The sequence below is a fragment of the Pogona vitticeps genome, chromosome 1 (genome assembly GCF_051106095.1).
Source record: "Pogona vitticeps strain Pit_001003342236 chromosome 1, PviZW2.1, whole genome shotgun sequence".
Taxonomy (NCBI): domain Eukaryota; kingdom Metazoa; phylum Chordata; class Lepidosauria; order Squamata; family Agamidae; genus Pogona; species Pogona vitticeps.
Genome location: NC_135783.1, coordinates 137,681,778 through 137,702,706, shown reverse-complemented (window position 1 = coordinate 137,702,706; position 20,929 = coordinate 137,681,778). Strand labels below are relative to the sequence as shown.

Sequence of the window (20,929 nt, the reverse complement as noted above, 5' to 3'; positions counted from 1 at the left end):
AAGGTTCACAGCCTCTGCTTTGTGTTTTGGGAGAACAAGTAAAGAGGAACTGCAGAGCTGTGCTGCCTGTCTCAGCTGCAGATATTTGATGTACTCACTCCTTCCCGTCACTAGGTTCTGGCAGAAAAGCCTATTGTCATGGACAACACTGAGGTCTGCCCTGTCTTTGGCACAGGTTATCACAGTCTTTGGGGATACTGGGGGTGGGTAAGGAGGAGAGGGTGAGTTCCTGAGTGGGAGAGAGGAGAAAATGTCCTGTGTTCCAGGAGAGAACGTTTAGTTTTTCAGAAGGAGAGATCGCGGTGTGTTGTAATATAGAGGGAACATGTTGACAGAGAGTTCAGGGAAAGGTTACAGAAGATGGCAGTGTATCAAAAGTCAACCAGCCTCCTATGCTTTTTTGTTGTCTCCTAGCCTTGTAAATAAATTGTACTGTTTCCTGGTTAGCCCGAGATTGGGAGTATGGCCATATGGACATACCGTCCCTATTTCAGACAGCACGTGTTGTCGTCTAGTGCAAGCCATTTTCCTGTGAGCACACCATGTATGGTGAAATGTCTGTCACTCCAATCCCCAATCCACATCCAAAGTGGACCTTTTTGCTCTAGTAGAAGGACTACTATTTTTTGGTGCTGGGCTAGAGTAAATCCCCAGTGGACAGAAGGGTCACTTGAAGAGAGATTGCTGCCAGTAAAGTTACCCTTTCCAGTGTGAAATGTTCTGTCCACTCTGAGTCACTTTGGGTTGGAGAACTTGGTGGAGCTATATGACTAAGAATACAAACAACCCTATTCTTTGGTGGGGCATTTTGACTCCCTTTGGAAGCCCATAGTGTTTCCGAGAGAAGAAACCAATGGGCCAGTAGGGGCCAAGGGGAATAAAAAGAGTCTCCGAAAGCCAAGTTCACCCACACATTTTTGTCACAGGTGGTGAAACAGCATGACTAGGGCTTATAAATCATGGGGGCAGGGCTAACCCAGAAGAACGCCTTGTGCATTTTATTTTTAAAATATACAGAGGAAGCCGCCTCATATCTGATATTTTCAAAGACTTCTCGAGCTATTATGAGCCTTGGACATCTTGTTTCAGAATGCAGTTGCACAAGCGTGAGGGCACAAAGAAGGAGACTCTGTGACTTTCTGTTGCCATTCACAAGAGAAGGAGCTCTTATCCTGAAACACAGCCTGTGCTACAGCCAGGGATGGGGACCCAGGTCGTGGGAATTGCTGTCAAGTAAGACTTAAGTTGCATCGGTGACTCGACTTGAGGTGCTTTCCCCCCCTCAGATGACTTGGATTCAGATCATGACTGGGAACTCTGATAGTAAAATGTGGCACCTGGGTTACCAAATGCTCATCTCCTCTGTTAAAGTTTAACTGCCTAGTGTGGGATTAAAATAGACTGCAATACTTTCTTTAGCTAGGACTTACAAAAATAAAGAATGTTAAGGTCCAGGAGAGGGTGACACATAGCCATATGGTGCTGAAGGAAGCTACTTAACTCTCATTTAAAATTAATTATAAAAAATAAATGCTTCTCACTCTAAGTTTCGAAACTAATTAAAAATATTGTACCAAAAGATATATGGTCTAATATACATGGAGAGGTAGAGACCTTTCCTTGCATTAATCTTGAGCGTACCGATTCCACCTGCTCTTTATTCACTGAAATACAATTAGATACTTTTACTTCTCCCTCTTATTTCATCAAAATGCTAATGAACTGGTTTTGTTCACAGTTTACAGGAAATAGAGCTGCTTTTAGTGTAACAGCAGGCGAGACAATAAACACATGGATGTATGTTTCTTGCATCTTTAAAGTCCAGTGTTGTTTTCCCAGAATTAGAAGGAATACACAGCGTGCCATTTGGATTTGCCTGACATTTTGTTAAAACTAAAATTCAGCTTGTTCTTTGTTTTTGTTGCAGGTTTGATTTGCATATAATCATTGAATGTGTAAAAATCGGAGGAAGTGCTTGAAGAGAAGCAGCATGACTTTCCCATAAAGCTTGTAATCTTACAGAAAGTTTAATTCATGCAATTTCCCCCTATGTAATCTCAATTATGATCCAAATTTGGGAAGGAGTTGAGAGAGAGATGGGGGGAAAGCAATTAAACAGACTGCATATATAAGTAACACCAATGGTAAAATGACTGAAAATTTCCAGCAAAAAAAGATAAATGTGTTTATTGTCAGTATTCAGCCATTATGACTAGCTTGCCCCATACAAACTAAAAAAAGGTGGAAGTGGCATGTGGTTCAGGGCTCATGGTGTAATAGAAGTAGACTTGGCAGACTTATTATTTATTCATTTAGCTGCAAATATATATTGCCCTAGTATTTATTTATTTATTTATTTATTTATTTATTTAATTTAATTTAATTTAATTTAATTTAATTTAATTTAATTTAATTTAATTTAATTTAATTTAATTTATATGCCGCCCACACTACTCACACTACTGGGCTGATAACAGAAATTAAAAACAATAGAATACAATCAGCATTTTAAAAAACATAGTAATAATGCACAGACTGAGAATAAAAATAAAATATTAAATGAAACATTGGGTAGAAGCCAAGAATACCTATCTGAAAACCAAGAATTCCACCACATGATGAAATGCAATCAAAGAAAGTGTCAGCCAAGTCTCTTGAACCAAGACATCCTTTTGGGGACCCATGAGAAGAGGTTTTCTCCTGTTTCCATCAGCTGTGCCTCCACCATACTTGGGGCACAATGGCCCAAACCCTGTTGCTTAGTGTTCTAAGTTATAGTTAGAGGAGACCCACTGAATCAACATGGATTTGAGGAGTCCTCTCCTCCATGAGTTCCATTGGTTCAAATGGGCCTATTGCAAGTGTTACTTACTTACTTACTTACTTACTTACTTACTTACTTACTTACTTACTTACTTACTTACTTACTTACTTACTTACTTACTTACTATACTGTCAATATGGCCAAAGGCCACTCTGCGTAGGTTACAACAGAAAAACACACAGTAAACATAATTAAAATAAAGAATACAACAAAACAACAACAACAACAACAACAACAACAACAACAACAACAACAACAACAACAACAACAACAACAACAACAACAACAACAACAACAATAATGTAATTAAAGTATATTAAAATACAGTTCACATGGTTGGGCATTTAAAATGGTGGAATTAATTCACTATACTAAGGTACAGGTCCCCTCACTGGTTAGAAAAGGCAGCCTATAAATAAAATAAATATAGTAAGGCAAAGATGGAGTAGGCCCATTTGAATCAATGGGACCTATGGAAAAGGTGACTCACCAGATTTCCATTGATTCAATGGACCTACTCTAGTGCAATTTACTACATTAAGCAACAAGATTGTGGCCAGACAGTGGCCTGTATATCAGATCTTAAGGTGCAGGCAGGAGGTTGTCCCAAACCTAAGCCATTTAGTGCTTGAAGAGGTCATTGTTGACACTTTGAATTTTGCCCAGTTAGGTAACTGGCAACCAATGCAGACTTGGCAAGTCAGGTGTCATACGAATCTCTTAGGAACTGCCCATCAGCACTGGCTCTGTGTCATTCTGTACATGGGTCTGACTGCATTCTTCATCAGTTCAAGTGTCTGAAGACTCTTCAAACAGAGAGTGTGCTGCAGTTATCCACCATCTTAGTGTAACAAAGACATACATCCCCGTGGCCGGTTCCGATTATGTCACAAATGCATGCAATTGTACCACCAAGATCAGCTGGGCAAAGGTGCCATCAGCCGCAGCAGCAAAGCTAAACCCAACAGCACCTCCCACCTCCAGATCCTGTAGGGACATCCCATCCTTACCCAGGACTGTCTGAATTCTTCTTCCTGAGCTGGCTTCTTGATCAGGAGTTTCTCTGTCTTTTCTGGTTTCAATCCAAATTTGTTACTATCTCATTACGCAAACTAGCCCATTACCGCTTTGAGACAATAGATTCAGAACATCAGCTGCTTCCTTGGTAATAGATGAATAGATTTCAACAGTTCTCCCCCCCCCGCCCCGCAAACATACAACGACAACAACACTTTTTCTTGGTGCTTCTTTCCCTTGCATTTTAATTTTTTCCTCTCCACAATCAAATTTAATGTTGTCCTTGTTTTGGAGAAGATGATGACCTGAAACATTTAGACATTTGCAGCCTGAATTTCTTGAGCAGAAAGACCCAGCGTGTTGTTTCTTTTGTAGATATAAAACATTTATACAGGACTGTTTGCACCATCTATCCCAGAGCCGTTTACAATGCAATGTAAAACCCGGAGCAGCCATAAAATAGAGAACAAAACAATTAAAAACCCATAAAACAAATGGAAAGACTCATGATGCATGTGAGACAAGGAAGCCCATAAAACTTCTTGCATAATCTATTTCTGTCTTTGTCTGGAAATTTATAATCCATCTCTTTAAAGTACATGTTGAGTTGAACTGTGTTCCGTGTGGCTTTCTTTCTTACCAGGTATGTTTAGAACTACACACTTTTCTCTCTTTTTCAAGGCCCCTTCTTTCTACATCTCTCTCCCAATGAGTGACAGTCACGTCAGACTCCTGTTCTGAGTTCCTTGTAGAAAGGAAATGCTGTAAAAGAAAAGGTACATGCATGGGAAGGGGGGATATGAAAGAAGGTGAAATGATGCATCCTTGTGTGAAACAAGAAGATAATGATAAAAGACTTCCTGTAGAGATGGTGACAAGGGGAAATCCTTTCTCAGCATAGCACAACACTATTAAATGTGTCGCTTTCATTTTATTGGCGCAACTGTCACTGCAATACAATTTGGAAGCCGACAAAACGGTTGGATTCCCCCCCCTTCCAAGCAAACATTGCTGGATTTATTTTAAATTAAGCAGTGGTACGCTGATGGTTGATGGTCCTTTAAACCAGCTATGGTGATCCGGTTACTATAGCTATCAACAGTTACGAACAGCTGATTAAAGGAGTCTGCTGCCTTCTGAATATTTCCAATGTCAGCACAAAAGGAGGAAGAGCCCATGCTTTTCTCTTGGCTCAGGGGAAAGACAGCTACTCCCTTTCAGAATGATGCTGAAAGAAAACTCCTGGGTGCTTTCTCATGACACTTCTGGAAGATCCCCTACCCTTCTCCAGGATCAGCAGCAAAAAGATTATTTTGGAGGCTGCCCTCAAATCAGAGCAAAAGGCACGTTTACACTTTTGCAACTCTGGGCCTTTGTATATCTTCCCTTTTTTGCCTGCTGTGTGGAGTGGCGCAGAGAAGGAGAGCACGGACCATACCTGGCCATGATCTGAGTTTAAAATTGGCGCAACTTCCTTGGCTTCAGTATTTCTGCATAATAAGCCAGCATTGCTGCTGTTTTGCCTTCAGGTCATTTAGCCAATCAAAAAGTCTGAGGCCGTAGATGGTTTAAGTGTTTGGTGATGTGGTTGCGACTGCAAGAGAGCAAGGAATGCCTGAGGCCAGCCAAGATGCCCCATCGGCTTATTGAGATAAGCCAGAAAAAGGCCTGGGGTAACTGACAGAAGGTTACATCAAGCAATGCAATACGGCTTAGCTGCTCAATAGGGTGGGAACCAGGAGAAATGTGGGTAACCCTTGCGAGTGCTGGGCACCTCACCCTCTTTCTCTTGGAATTTGGAAATTCAAATCAAAGTGTGAATACATAGAGGGCAAATTGTAAGCAAGCACTGTTACATAACAGCACTGATGTTACCTGTCTGTCATGGGTTTGGAGGGAAAGTTCCATCCTATGGGGAGTGGAAGGCGGGACATCAGGAGGAGGGGCTGTACTGTATAAATATGTGATGCCTGTGTGGTGAAGGGAGATGCTGAGACAGACTGTGAGACACTGGGTTGGGACGAAGCAGCAGCTGGGGAAGAAGAAGCTGTTGTGGGAGTCTGGGTGTCTGACAGGGTACTACTGTGTGTCAGAGTACCAGCCTGAAAGGTTCAGGGGTCTGTTGGTTAGCCAGAACTGATGGGTTCAGGGTCTGTGCTTTAAGTTAAAGGTTCTAGGTGAACCAAACTGTATGCTTGTGTGTGTGAGAATAAGCCACGTTACTTTATTTTATTCACCTGATTGTTTTATTTACCCTGTTTGTATTTAAAATAAACCTTATTCTTTTATTGTTTAAAAATCCATCCCTGGTCTGTGTGACTTATTATAGGGAATGGTTGGTGGCAGCTTAGTAACTGTGTGATAGACCCCAGTAGGTCTGGGTTTGTCACATTGATTGGTGTCCAGCGTGTGGGATACGACTGGTCCAGTTGTCCAGCGGTCCAGCAAAGCCTTGGCAAGTGTGCCCAGAGCAAGGGGGGGGTCTAGTCAGGGACAGTCTGAGGCGCGTAGGTAATCTTCTAGGTGTACCTCACGGGGAGGTGCGCTAGTAGAAGAACGTGCCAACTGGGGAGACTTAGATTAAGGTGCTCTGAGGCAACCTAGTTTTGGCGGGAAAAAGCTGAGGAAAACTGCATAGCAACAGCGAGCTAGCTTGCCAGCTGAGAGGCCCAGCAGAGGGGGGTAGGCTCTGACTCGATACTGTTGCAATTTAAGTGCTGAAGAACAGCAGCAATCTCTAGGGAGAGCTGGTTCTGAGGCAAAAAGAAAAAAAAGTGGTCGTTTTATTCTGAGGCTTGACTTTTTAAAGCAGCCTGTTCTGAGGGGGGATTATGCCCTTGACTCGAAGCCAAGTAGCAGACATGAGTGAAGTGAAAGACCCCCAGATTGACCAAGGTTCTGAGGATGAATTTGGCTCAGTGCAAGGTGACAGCACAGGAGAGCAGGACCCAGAACTCAGAAAATTGCTCATAGCCCAACAGCATGAACTGAGGATGAGGCAATTGGAAAAAGAAGAAAGATTAGAGAGAGAGAAAATTGCTCTGGAAAAAGAAAGAATGGCGTTTGAATTAAGAAAACTGGAAATGATGAACCAGAACAATAATAACAATAGGGATTCTGAGGGAGGCCAATTGTCTAAGGCTGACCTGAAGAAATTCCCTGTGTACCACAAGGGAGATTGTCCTGAGGTGTTCTTTTCCTTAGTGGAAAGAGCGTTTGTGGACTTCTCAGTGAGGGAAACTGAGAAGATGACCATCATGCGATCTTTAATCAGTGGTAGCCTTGCTGAAGTTTATGCCGAGATGCCTGAGGAACTGATGAAAGATTTTGCAGAGTTCAAAAAACTGGTGTTTGCAAGACATGGGATAAATGCAGAGCAGCTGAGACAAAGATTCAGGTCCCTTACCAAGAAGCCAGAACAGACTTTTACCCAAGTGGGGGCCCAATTGGTGAGGCTGCTTGAGAAATGGCTATCGCAGGAGGGAATAGAGACCTATGAACAGCTTAAAGACTTGATAGCCCTGGAACAGTTCTATTCAGTTCTGCATGGGGAATTGAAATTCCAGGTGAGGGAAAGGAAACCGAAATCTGTGGCAGCAGCCGCAGAAATCGCAGATTTTATCTCCCAAATAAGAAAGCCCTTGGGTGAGGGGAAATCTGTAGGTAAACCCAAAGAAACCTACAGCAAGTACTCTCAGGGACCAGGGAAAAGCCAGCAAGGGGGAGGGGCCCATGGTGAAGGGAAGCCCTCAGGCATGAAACCAAGCCCTCAGAATTTGGAGGGAAAACCGAAACCAGAGGAGAGAGAATCCAAATACCCTAGAAAATGCTATTTCTGTCAGGGAAAGGGTCATCTGATCTCAGAATGTGAGAAATTGAAGCAGCTAAAAGGAATGGTGCCTCAGAATTCTAGTGGGACCAAGCCAAAAGCTGTGTTCTGTGTCCAGAAAGAGCAAGGCTCAGTGTCACAGAGGGAGCCTGTTGCCATGGCTACTCAGTCTGGGACAGCTGCCTCTGCTGATCAGGCGGAGGAAAATGGTCCTCTTCTGGAGGTAAAGCGCTGCTTGCTGATAAAAACAGATTCTCAGTTGTTTGAGACAGCAGGGGTGGACGTAGGAATACTTGACCGTCAGTATAGGGGGCTGCGGGACACTTGTTCCCAAGTAACCCTATGCCATCCAGATATCATCCCTAGGGAGTTTATAATCCCAAATGAGAGCATGAAGGTGGCAGGGATTGAGGGGCAGATAATCTCTCTGCCAGTAGCAGAGGTACCTGTCAACTTTCAAGGCTGGAGGGGAGATTGGCGGATAGCGATTTCATCGACTCTGCCAGCAGCCGTGCTCGTGGGAAATGACCTGGCTGAACATGTGAAACGGGTGCTAGTGATTACACGCTCACAAGCCACCACAGGGACAGTTCAGGGGGGTAATGATGAGCCAGAGACGGAAGCAGGTGGGGGAAGTTCAGAAGCTGTGGTGGAAACCTTAACCACAGACAGCAGATTTGGACAGGAGCAGAAGGCAGACGCCACTCTCCAAAAGTGTTTTGAACAGGTGACTGACGCCCAGCTAACACCTGAAACCCCAGTGAGATTTCTGGAGGAAAAGGGGATTTTATATAGAGAAACCCTGAGGAATATCTCAAAAGGGGGAGATGGGATCAGAAGTCAGCTGGTGGTACCTGAAAAGTATCGCCCCATGATTTTAAAAAGGGGTCACTCTGACATGTTTGCTGCACACTTAGGGGTGAAAGGGCCCCTTGATTTGATCAAACAAAATTGGGAGCAGATCACCCAGGATGACCCACAAGACGTTGTGACTTACATAGACACCTTGATGAATGACCTAAGGAGAAATCTAGAGCTGGCAGCAGAAAACCTGCAAGCTCAGAAGGTCAGACAGAAAACATGGTATGACCACAAAGCTAGAGAGAGGCACTTTGACCCAGGGGAGGAAGTGCTTTGGCTTAGGCCCTGCAGAGAGAATAAACTGCAGCTCAAATGGGCAGGACCATATAGGGTCATTTCCAAGATGTCAGACCGGAACTACCTAATAGAGCAGGAGGAGAACCAAGCAAGGAGGGTGGTTCATGTGAATGCCCTAAAACCCTACTACAGAGGGGAACAGAGGGTGGTATTTGCGATAAAAGCAGCTGAGAGTGAGGAAGCTGAATTACCCTTCTGGGAGGGTAGAGGGGAAGTAAAATACAACCCAGAGGAGGTAAAGATCAGTCCTGCACTCACCCAAGACCAGCAGCAAGAACTGAAAATGCTGCTTAGTAAATATCAACAGGTGTTTTCCAACAAGCCGGGGATAGTGAAGGGAGTGATGCATCGGATCCACACAGGGGATGCACCCCCGCAGGCAGTATCCCCATACCGAGTAACGGGACCCTATAGGGACAAGGTGCGGAAGGAGCTGGACGAGATGCTTAGGGAGAACATAATCGTCCCCTCTTCTAGTCCTTGGTCCTCTCCGATAGTCCTTGTGGACAAGCCTGATGGGAGCATTAGGTTTTGTGTTGATTACAGGAAATTAAACCGTGTAACCACTCCTGATGCCTACCCAATGCCCAGGCTAGACAACCTGATTGAAACCATAGGGGGTTGTCGGTTCATCTCATCGTTGGACCTGGTAAAGGGATATTGGCAATTAAGAATTGATCCCAGGGATCAAGAAAAGACTGCCTTTTGCAGCCCTTTTGGTCTCTATGAGTTTCGAGTCCTGAGCTTTGGTCTCAGAAATGCACCAGCCACATTCCAAAGGCTGATGGACCAGACCTTGGCAGGGCTCAGTGACTTTACAGTGGCCTACATTGACGACATAGGGATCTTCAGTAATACCTGGGAAGATCACCTGATACACCTGGAGTTAGTGCTGCAGAGGTTAAGTGCAGCAGGGCTAACAGTAAAGGCCAGCAAGTGTCAGCTGGGTAGCCCAGAAATAAAATACTTGGGTCACATGGTAGGGGGAGGAATGATAAAACCCCTGGAGGCCAAAATAGAAGCTGTTCGTGATTGGCCTAGACCCAACACCAAGAAAAAAGTCAAATCATTTCTTGGGTTGGTGGGCTACTACAGAAAGTTCATCCCGAGGTTTAGCGAGATTGCGGCTCCGCTGACCGATCTGACGAGGAAGAAGGCTGATGACCGCATCCCGTGGACCAGCGACTGTGAGGCGGCGTTCCAGAGGTTGAAGGAGGCGCTAATCAACTATCCAGTCCTGCGTGCTCCAGACTTCGACCGGGAGTTCATCATCTACACCGATGCGTCTAACAGCGGGGTAGGAGCAGTTCTGTGCCAGGAGGATGAGAATGGTGACCAGCATCCAGTGTCCTACCTGAGTAGGAAACTTCAAAAAGGTGAGAGACATTTGGCAACCGTGGAGAAGGAGTGTTTGGCCATAGTCTACGCGATCCAGAAGGCCAAGCCTTACATCTGGGGAAGACATTTTGTTCTGTGTACTGACCATTCACCATTGCAATGGTTAAAGACAATGAAAACCCACAATAGCAAACTTATGAGGTGGGCTTTAAACTTACAGGACTATGACTTTGAAGTGAAGGTGGTCAGAGGGTCAGTGAACTGTGTTGCTGACGCCTTATCAAGAAGACCTGAAGACTGAAGACGGCGAAAGAACATGGACTATATGTATATAATGAAAACAAAAAGTTAAAATGTACCTGGTTTTAAATTGGTTTGTATTAATAAAGGTAAATTGATGTAATGTATATGGTAAATGTTTAAATGCCTATTTGAAATGTTTAACTTAGAATGTAAGTGAGTATAATATGGTAGGTATAATTGGTGTTGTGTGTTTTATACAGGTTGTTTTTTGGGAAAAAGCACCTTAGCTTTCCCCCTACAAAACAACTTATAAAGAGGGGAGGTGTTACATAACAGCACTGATGTTACCTGTCTGTCATGGGTTTGGAGGGAAAGTTCCATCCTATGGGGAGTGGAAGGCGGGACATCAGGAGGAGGGGCTGTACTGTATAAATATGTGATGCCTGTGTGGTGAAGGGAGATGCTGAGACAGACTGTGAGACACTGGGTTGGGACGAAGCAGCAGCTGGGGAAGAAGAAGCTGTTGTGGGAGTCTGGGTGTCTGACAGGGTACTACTGTGTGTCAGAGTACCAGCCTGAAAGGTTCAGGGGTCTGTTGGTTAGCCAGAACTGATGGGTTCAGGGTCTGTGCTTTAAGTTAAAGGTTCTAGGTGAACCAAACTGTATGCTTGTGTGTGTGAGAATAAGCCACGTTACTTTATTTTATTCACCTGATTGTTTTATTTACCCTGTTTGTATTTAAAATAAACCTTATTCTTTTATTGTTTAAAAATCCATCCCTGGTCTGTGTGACTTATTATAGGGAATGGTTGGTGGCAGCTTAGTAACTGTGTGATAGACCCCAGTAGGTCTGGGTTTGTCACAAGGCCTGGGGTAACTGACAGAAGGTTACATCAAGCAATGCAATACGGCTTAGCTGCTCAATAGGGTGGGAACCAGGAGAAATGTGGGTAACCCTTGCGAGTGCTGGGCACCTCACCCTCTTTCTCTTGGAATTTGGAAATTCAAATCAAAGTGTGAATACATAGAGGGCAAATTGTAAGCAAGCACCATCCTCCTGAGATGGGCACAAACTGGGAAAGTGGTGGGTTCTGATGGTTCTTGGTTTACTGCTATCCATGAACTGCAAACCATGAACTGTCACAAATTTTCAGACAAAACAAATACAGTGATGCCTCGCAAGATGAATGCCTCACGCAACGAAAAACTCTCAAGATGAAAGCGCTTTGCAATTTTTTTGGTGACTCGCAAGACAAATTTTTCTATGGCTGTGCTTCGCAAGATGATTTTTTTTCTTGTTTGGGGGGGGTGTTTTAAATCACACAACCATTAGTACCACGCTTCGCAAGATGAAATTTTCACGACACGACTCGCGGAACGAATTAATTTCATCTTGTGAGGCATTTTAGCCTCGTGGTTCAGGAAACCCAGGAGTAATAAAACAACCCCCTATGAGCTAGAGACACCAAACCTGTGGAGAGACTTCAGCTGACTCTTCTCCTTACCTGTTCTAAGTTTGGTGAAGGTTAGATTTGGGAAGTCCAAGTTATAGCCCACATATGAATTGCAAGTGCCAATAACAGTTTCACATTTCACTTTGTTTTGGGCAGGCATGTTTCCCCACAGTGCCCCAAAACAAACCACAAATTGACCCAATCAATTGAGGGTGGTTTTGTTTGTTTTGCTTTGCTTTGTGGTTCATTTCGTGCCCATCACCAACCCCACCACCACCATTGGATATATTTGTTGAGACTTTAGCCTACACTTCCAATTTCCTGACTTTGAACTTGCCTGCTCAGTCCGGAATAACGAGACAGACACAGGTATATGGGACAATTAGGTCCATAACTTTATTAAATTATTTAAAACCCAAACTTTCCCTTTTACAAGGGGGCCTACTGTAGTGCCTCAGACTGGTCTGTAACTGGAGTCAACCCTGACCTTCCAGTCCAGACCATCAATCAAGTTCCTACCATACGAGTGCGCTGTCTTATCATACAGCACACTTCCATGTAAACCATAGCTGTGGTCCCCCAAGTTTGCCCCATCTGGGTCTCTAAACCCTATCTGCTCAGCATTCCCTGGGGTCCCCAGCTTCCCCTCCTCTCAACTAAACCTCTGCTGCTGCCCTTCTGAGAGGAGGGGTGCTCAGCACCCTATAGGTGCCTTCCTAGGAACTGATCAAACCCTTATCCTTTGGTACTACCCGCCAATGCATAGGGACTACTTGTATGTCCCATGCTCCCACCAAGCTGAAACAATTCAGCCCTAAGCCCCCCCCCCTTTGTAGGTCCTTTATAAAAAAATGTCCAGACCCATATCCGACAAATGCACACCATCCTCTTTATATAACTCCGGCTGGGAAACTCTAATTAGAGGATGTGTGACAACTGACCCCAGGCCTCTCCGTACTGCTCTGCCAACTTCTGTTTATGCCTTTCCGGGCCTGATCAGTCCACTTGGGGTCATGTGCAGCTCTCCATACCAAACGTGGAATAATTGCTGACCATATGACACTGTGCCATAAATGCTCTGAGGTCCGCTATAACCTGGAGGACCAGCGACTTGCCCAAACTTTGGGCCAAGTTGTTACCTCCCAAATGTATCACTAGAAGGTCAGGGGGCACATCCACCACGCTCTGGGACATCAGTTCCATGATCCCGTCCCCGAGCATGCCTCTCCGTTCCTTCCATTCAAAAGCAGCCACCTCCACAAGGCCCAACTGGTCCAACTGGCATATCTGGCTGCCTAAAAAAAAAGTAACACTGCAGCAATGGGCAAACATAAGCCTGATATTTGTGTGATGACCAGCCCCCTCCTCAACCGAACACCTTTTTTCCCCTTACCCCATCTTTGTGTTTAAAATTTGAATGATTTATGTATTTTTTCAAAGACTCATACCGAGTCTTCTCCACTCCCCCTCTCTTGCTTCTTCTTTTTATAAAACACTTGAAGGGACCTCCTAGCCTTCACTAAAAAGCCTCCCAACACTTTTCTCCAACCAGAGGGCTGTGCTGATGCACAGTCCCGAATCCAGCAGCCTCCGAAGTGTTGCAGGTCCACGTGGCTAAAATCAAAACCGTTCAGAAAGGAAGGGGGAGGTGAGGCTGGACAGCCTGCTTTAAGGCTTCTTGCATGCCTAGTCCCTCGCCCGATGTGACTGAGCCGCAGCTGTATCTGTCTCATCCTGGCCAAGCGGGCAAAGGAGCCCCACACCGGCAGCTTTGCGCCTCGCGGAGAGGCACTTACATGCATTAGCCCTACTCTGGTCTTAGACCTACTGCTACATGCATTCAAGTCAACCCCCAACTTATGTCAACCCAATGAATGAGTGACCTCCAAAATGTCCTATCATGAATAATTCCTGGTGTGATTTTCCTTTATGGAGTCAATCATCTCATACTTGGTCCTCCTCTTTTCCTGCTGCCTTCAATTTTTCCTAGCATTACTGTCTTTTAAAGAGAGTCTTGTATTCCCATAATGTGCCCGAAGCATGACACTCATATTTTTTGTCATTTCGGTTCTGTCCTGGGGTGATGTGTTTGGTGGTATTTTTGAGACTGTCAGCGAGCTTTTTTTATCACTGAATGTCCATGTTTTTTTAAATGGAAATTTGCCATTATTGTCTTCATACATACAGCACTGATGTTACCTGTCTGTCATGGGTTTGGAGGGAAAGTTCCATCCTATGGGGAGTGGAAGGCGGGACATCAAGAGGAGGGGCTGTACTGTATATATATGTGGAGCGTGTGTGGAGAAAGAGAGCTGAAGGAGAGCTGAGAGAAGAAGCTGGAGTGGGAGTCTGTGTGTCAGACAGGGTACTACTGTGTGTCAGTCAGTACCAACCTGATAGGTTCAGGTGTCTGTATGGGTAGCCAGAACTGATAGGTTCAGGGTCTGTGCTTTATTGAAAGGTGTTCTGTGTGAACCAAACTGGTGTATGTATGATTGAGACTAAGCCACGTTACTGTATCTTATTCACTTGATCATTTTATTTTCCCTGTGTGTTATTTAAATAAACCTTATTCCTTTGTTTGTTAAAAATCCATTCCTGGTCTGTGTGACTCCTTATAGGGAATGGTTGGTGGCAGCTTAGTGAAACTGTGGCATCCTCCAGTAGGTCTGGGTTTGTCACATTGATTGGTGTCCAGCGTGTGGGATACGACTGGTCCAGTTGTCCAGTGGTCCAGCAAAGCCTTGGCAAGTGTGCCCAGAGCAAGGGGGGTCTAGTCAGGGACAATCTGAGGCGCGTAGGTAATCTTCTAGGTGTACCTCACGGGGAGGTGCGCTAGTAGAAGAACGTGCCAACTGGGGAGACTAGATTAGGGTGCTCTGAGGCAGCCTGTTTTTGGCGGGAAAAAAGCTGAGGCAAAACTGTGAAACAGCAGTGATTTAGCCTGCCTGCTGAGAGGCCCAGCAGAGGGGGGTGGACTCCGGCTGGCTACAGTTGCAAGTAGTGCTGAAAGGACAGCAGCAATCTATAGGGAAAGCTGGTTCTGAGGCAAAAGAAAAGAAAAAAAAAAGTGGTCGTTTTATTTTGAGGCTTGACTTTTTAAAGCAGCCTGTTCTGAGGGGGGATTATGCCCTTGACTCGAAGCCAGATGGCAGAAATGGGTGAAGTGAAAGACCCCCAGGTAGACCAAGGTTCTGAGGATGAATTGGGCTCAGTGCAGGGTGACAGCACGGGAGAACAGACCTTAGAACTCAGAAAAATGCTCCTAGCCCAACAGCATGAATTTAGAATGAGACAATTGGATAGGGAGGCCAGAGAAAGAGCTGAAATCAGTCAGGCAGAGGCAGATGCCAAGAAAAGGGGAATGGCCATGAGGATAGAAGAGATGGAACTGGAACACAGAGTTAGAATGGCACAATTAAAATTAACATTCCTAAATAAGAAAAATAACAACTTATCAGTTGAAGAAATTGCGGAAAGAGAAAAGTATGAGGCTCAGGCCAGACAAAGTGAGCAAGATCTTGAAAAATATAATCAGCAAAAAGACATTAAATTAAAAGAAATCAGAGATAAGACTGAAGAAAAAGTAAAAGAGATAAAAGCTAGGGCTGAGGAAGAAATTTTACAGATCAGGGCTGAGTTTAAGGCCAAGCAAAAGGAGCTGGATTTGAGAATAAAAGGGAAAAGCCAGCAAGGGGGAGGGGCCCATGGTGAAGGGAAGCCCTCAGACATGAAACCAAGACCTCAGATTTTGGAGGGAAAACCAAAACAAGATGAGAGAGAATCAAAATACACCAGAAAATGTTATTTCTGTCAGGGAAAGGGCCATCTAATCTCAGAGTGTGAGAAATTAAAGCAGTTAAAAGGAAATGTGCCTCATGATTCGAGTGGAACCAAGCCAAAAGCTGTGTTCTGTGTCCAGAAAGAGCAAAGCTCCTTGTCACTGAGGGAGCCTGTTGCCATGGCTACTCAATCTGGAACAGTGACATCTGCTGATCAGGCTGAGGAAAATGGTCCTCTTGTGGAGGTCAGGCGCTGCTTACTTGTGAGAACAGATTCTCAGTTGTTTGAAACAGCAGGGGTGGACGTAGGAATACTTGACCATCAGTATCGGGGGTTAAGGGATACTTGTTCCCAGGTGACCCTGTGCCATCCAGATATTATTCCTAGGGAATATATAATCCCGAATGAGAGCATAAAGGTGGCAGGGATTGAGGGACAGGTGATCTCGCTGCCAGTAGCGGAGGTACCTATGAACTTTCAAGGCTGGAGGGGAGTTTGGCGGCTAGCGATTTCATCGACTCTGCCAGCAGCCGTGCTCGTGGGAAATGACCTGGCTGAACATGTGAAACGGGTGCTAGTGATTACACGCTCACAAGCCACCACGGGGACAGTTCAGGGGGGTACTGATGAGCCCGAGACGGAAGCAGAGGGGAGTTCCAAGGCTGTGGTGGAAACCTTGACCACAGACAGCCGATTTGGCCAAGAGCAAAAGGCAGACGCCACTCTCCAAAAGTGTTTTGAACAGGTGACAGACGCCCAGCTAACACCTGAAGCCCCAGTGAGATTTCGAGAGGAAAAGGGAATTTTATATAGAGAGACCCTGAGGAATATCTCAAAAGGGGGAGATGGGATCAGAAGTCAGCTAGTGGTACCTGAAAAGTATCGCCCCATGATCTTACAAAGGGGGCACTCTGACATGTTTGCTGCACACTTAGGGGTGAACAAAACACAGCAGAGAATCACACAGAATTTTTACTGGCCTGAAATAGGAAAGCAGATCAAAGAGTTCTGTAAACAATGTGATGTGTGTCAGAGGCAGGGAAATAACCGTGACAGGACCAAAGCAAAGTTGTGCCCTTTGCCTGTGATTGACACTCCGTTCAAATGCATAGGGGTGGATATTGTGGGACCTTTGCCCAAGGCCACAAAGAGGGGGAACCGGTTCATTCTCACCATTGTGGACCATGCCACGAGGTACCCTGAAGCCATACCCTTGACTAACATTGAAACTAACACAGTAGCAGATGCCTTGGTGGGGTATATGTCCAGGATGGGATTTGCCTCAGAAATAATCACAGATTTGGGCGCGTCGTTTACATCGAAGCTCATGAAACGGTTATGGCGAATCTGTGGAATTAAACACAAGGAAACCACTGCCTATCACCCTGAAAGTAATGGGTTAACGGAGAAGTTCAATGGGACTCTAATGCGCATGATTAGGGCTTACTTGGCAGAGAATCCAAACAATTGGGACCAGAAGCTGCAATCCCTTTTGTTTGCTTATCGATCAGTGCCACAAGCCAGTACCGGGTTCAGTCCGTTTGAACTTTTGTTTGGGAGAAGGGTGAAAGGGCCCCTTGATTTGATCAAACAAAATTGGGAACAGATCACCCAGGATGACCCACAAGATGTTGTGACATATATAGACACCTTGATGAATGACCTAAAGAGAAACCTAGAGCTAGCAGCAGAAAACCTACAAGCTCAAAAGGTCAGAAAGAAAGCTTGGGATGACCAGGAAGGCAGGGAGAGGCACTTTGACCCAGGGGAGGAAGTGCTGTGGCCTAGGCTCTGCAAAGAGAACAAACTGCAGCTGGGTAGCCCAGAAATAAAATATTTGGGTCACATGGTAGGGGGAGGAGTGATCAAACCCCTAGAGGCCAAGATAGAAGCAGTTCGTGATTGGCATAGACCCAACACCAAGAAAAAAGTCAAATCATTTCTTGGGTTGGTGGGCTACTACAGAAAGTTCATCCCGAGGTTTAGCGAGATTGCGGCTCCGCTGACCGATTTGACGAGGAAGAAGACTGATGACCGCATCCCGTGGACCAGCGACGGTGAGGAGGCGTTCCAGAGGTTGAAGCAGGCGCTCATCAACTATCCAGTGCTGCGGGCTCCAGACTTCGACCGGGAGTTCATCATCTACACCGATGCGTCTAACAGCGGGGTAGGAGCAGTTCTGTGCCAGGAAGATGAGAATGGTGACCAGCATCCAGTGTCCTACCTGAGTAGGAAACTTCAAAAAGGTGAGAGACATTTGGCAACCGTGGAGAAGGAGTGTTTGGCCATAGTCTACGCGATCCAGAAGGCCAAGCCTTACATCTGGGGAAGACATTTTATTCTGTGCACTGACCATTCACCATTGCAATGGTTAAAGACAATGAAAACCCACAATAGCAAACTTATGAGGTGGGCTTTAAACCTGCAGGACTATGACTTTGAAGTGAAGGTGGTCAGAGGGTCAGTGAACTGTGTTGCTGACGCCTTGTCAAGAAGACCCGAAGAATGAAGACGGCGAAAGAAACATGGACTATGTATATATTTTGGTGACCAAAGGTTAAATGTACCTGTTTTTTTGGAACTTGGTTTGTATGAATAAAGGTAACTTGATGTATTGTAAATGGTAAATGTTTAAATGCCTAATTGTTATGGTTATCCTAGTGTAAGTATAAGTAAGTATGGTATTGTATGTTATGGTATAACTGTTTTTGTATGTTTTGGATCCAGGTTGTTTTTTGGAGAAAAGCACCTTAGCTTTCCCCCTACAAAACAACTTATAAAGAGGGGAGGTGTTACATACAGCACTGATGTTACCTGTCTGTCATGGGTTTGGAGGGAAAGTTCCATCCTATGGGGAGTGGAAGGCGGGACATCAAGAGGAGGGGCTGTACTGTATATATATGTGGAGCGTGTGTGGAGAAAGAGAGCTGAAGGAGAGCTGAGAGAAGAAGCTGGAGTGGGAGTCTGTGTGTCAGACAGGGTACTACTGTGTGTCAGTCAGTACCAACCTGATAGGTTCAGGTGTCTGTATGGGTAGCCAGAACTGATAGGTTCAGGGTCTGTGCTTTATTGAAAGGTGTTCTGTGTGAACCAAACTGGTGTATGTATGATTGAGACTAAGCCACGTTACTGTATCTTATTCACTTGATCATTTTATTTTCCCTGTGTGTTATTTAAATAAACCTTATTCCTTTGTTTGTTAAAAATCCATTCCTGGTCTGTGTGACTCCTTATAGGGAATGGTTGGTGGCAGCTTAGTGAAACTGTGGCATCCTCCAGTAGGTCTGGGTTTGTCACAATTATCTTATCCATGTAACGCATGGAGTAACAAATAGCTAGTGCCGATTGCATTTCTTCAAAAGATATACTTAAGTTGCTTTACAAAGTACACTTCAATAAAGAATAAATGTGAGCAATCTTGCTTTCTAATTGGAACAAATCAAAAGCATTATAGTGTTTTTAAAATTAGTATTAAAAATCCCACCCTGTCTCCACAACATTTGAAACCATGCAATGGCTATAACTATCCCCCAATATCAGGCATCAAAAAATTGAAGACTTTAACTTCTGACCTCCCACATCTTTCCCCAAGAGCTTTGGGAAGTTGCCTTTTTGACTAAAACTATGGTTTGGTTCACTTGTGAACCTTACCAGGTAGATTGTGGATGGCTGATGTCCAGCTATCACCCCTAACAGGTGCCATTTCCTACAAGCAATAGAATTTTGAGGGTTCATAGTGGCGGCACCTCCCTTTTTGGCAGCTAGTCCTCAGTAATTGTTCCGTATCATAAGCCTCTTTGCGGAAAACAACGGTCTCACATGACAGCTACGAAATATAGTGTAAAATCTTAGCTACAAAATTACCAAAAACAGAGAGAGCATGAACATGAACAATTAGTGTGAGTATGGCAAATAGGATTTGAAATACATGATTCTCATATAGGTACAGAATCAGTTTAGTGTACATTCAGTAGCAAAATTTGGCTTATTGTATTAATCTGTTAAATGAACCATAAAGGAAAAGGCTATGGCTGCTTCATAAAACGTTTAAATAGCTTAAATAGCTTAGATGTGCTGTTCAAATACATCCACTTGAAAGCCATTCTAGTTGTCAGTTTGTCTTTGGTGGAGATGTGGACAATTAGCATCAGTATTGCAGAGCATGATCGGGCTGCTGATGAGCCAATGCTTCCGCAGTGTGGGCTCGCCTTTGCCTCCCTCCCTGGATGACGTGGGTCTCTTAGTCTCTCGAGAATGGATGGGGCGAGAGGGGGGAGCATCAGGTTATTTAAGGACGTTCCCCCCTCTACCCTCCTTCTTCCTTTTCTGGCACCAGTGAAGGAGAGTTCATTTTAGAGCAGCGTCCTTGCTGATGTTTTTTGGGGGCCCTTAGGATTAGTGAGGTAGTCACTGCTGGTGAGAATGATGAGACTAAGGTAGCAGGATGTTAAGCTTGTGGACAATTTATATTTGACGATCCAAAGCCGATCAACTAGGTAGGGGTGCTCAACCTACACTAACGTGTTGCCATATAGAAGACATACGCCCGGTGAAAGCCACCATTGTGTACTTGGAAGTTAGGGGACAGGACCAGGGCTATTTCTTTAAGGACAGAGATAGTTCACCACCACGAACAAAGTATTAGTTCTGGAAGTTGACAGATGTAGCGTTGGGCAGAGTTGGCGTGCAGGGATCACATTTTGGCTCACATTCCTTTAGAATTGGTGCAGCATCCACAGCTGTGGCCTTGGGATACAATACAGATGAAATGAAGCATCTGGGTTGGTGGTCTCCATCCAATCATCATAGGTATATTAGAACACTTCCTAATGTATAGGCAGGGGCCTGGTTTGGTTATGTCTCCGCAGGTTCCGTGATGACGGAGAGACGTCATCACGTTGTGAGTTTGGGCCACAGCTACATTTATTGGGCAGCGTGTTATGCGTCTCCATCCCCATGGGAGAACAAACTGGGCCTTGGAGCCAGAGCCCACATTGAATGGAAAGGGGTGCATGGAATGCTGTGGATCCAGTTATGCAGGGCTGTCGCCTTTGGCTAATTCCCACCAGATCTATTGGTAATACATCTGGATGGCAATGATTTGGCCAGGTTTCATGGAAAGGTTCTAATTTTGGACGTTTTACATGACCTGAGATGGTTGAAGGCCACGTATCCGGCCATGGATATAGTATGGTTGACGATCGTCCCTCGGTTGGCATGGAGAATTGCCAAAAAAAATTTCCCCGTTAACACAGCACACAGGAGCGTTAACCTGGAGGTTTG

General features: G+C 44.9%; 1 protein-coding gene across 1 annotated transcript; it reads left to right on the top strand.

Annotated features, from left to right (window-relative positions):
* The first annotated feature begins 5,691 nt into the window (after positions 1 to 5,691).
* LOC144587146 (uncharacterized) lies at positions 5,692 to 19,262 on the top strand. Its single transcript, XM_078386685.1, has 3 exons — positions 5,692 to 6,615; positions 14,924 to 17,540; positions 19,239 to 19,262. The coding sequence occupies exons 2-3, from the start codon at positions 14,991 to 14,993 to the stop codon at positions 19,260 to 19,262; spliced, it is 2,574 nt and encodes an 857-aa protein (XP_078242811.1). The 5' UTR covers positions 5,692 to 6,615; positions 14,924 to 14,990.
* Positions 19,263 to 20,929: the final 1,667 nt, after the last annotated feature.

What these genes read in the sequence shown, in the direction of transcription:
- LOC144587146 (XM_078386685.1), top strand. Translation starts at nt 14,991, where the DNA reads ATGCCCTTGACTCGAAGCCAGATGGCAGAAATGGGTGAAGTGAAAGAC. An exon ending in TAGAGGCCAAGATAGAAGCA is followed by an intron (nt 17,541 to 19,238) that starts GTTCGTGATTGG and finishes TCTTTCCCCAAG; the next exon opens with AGCTTTGGGAAGTTGCCTTT.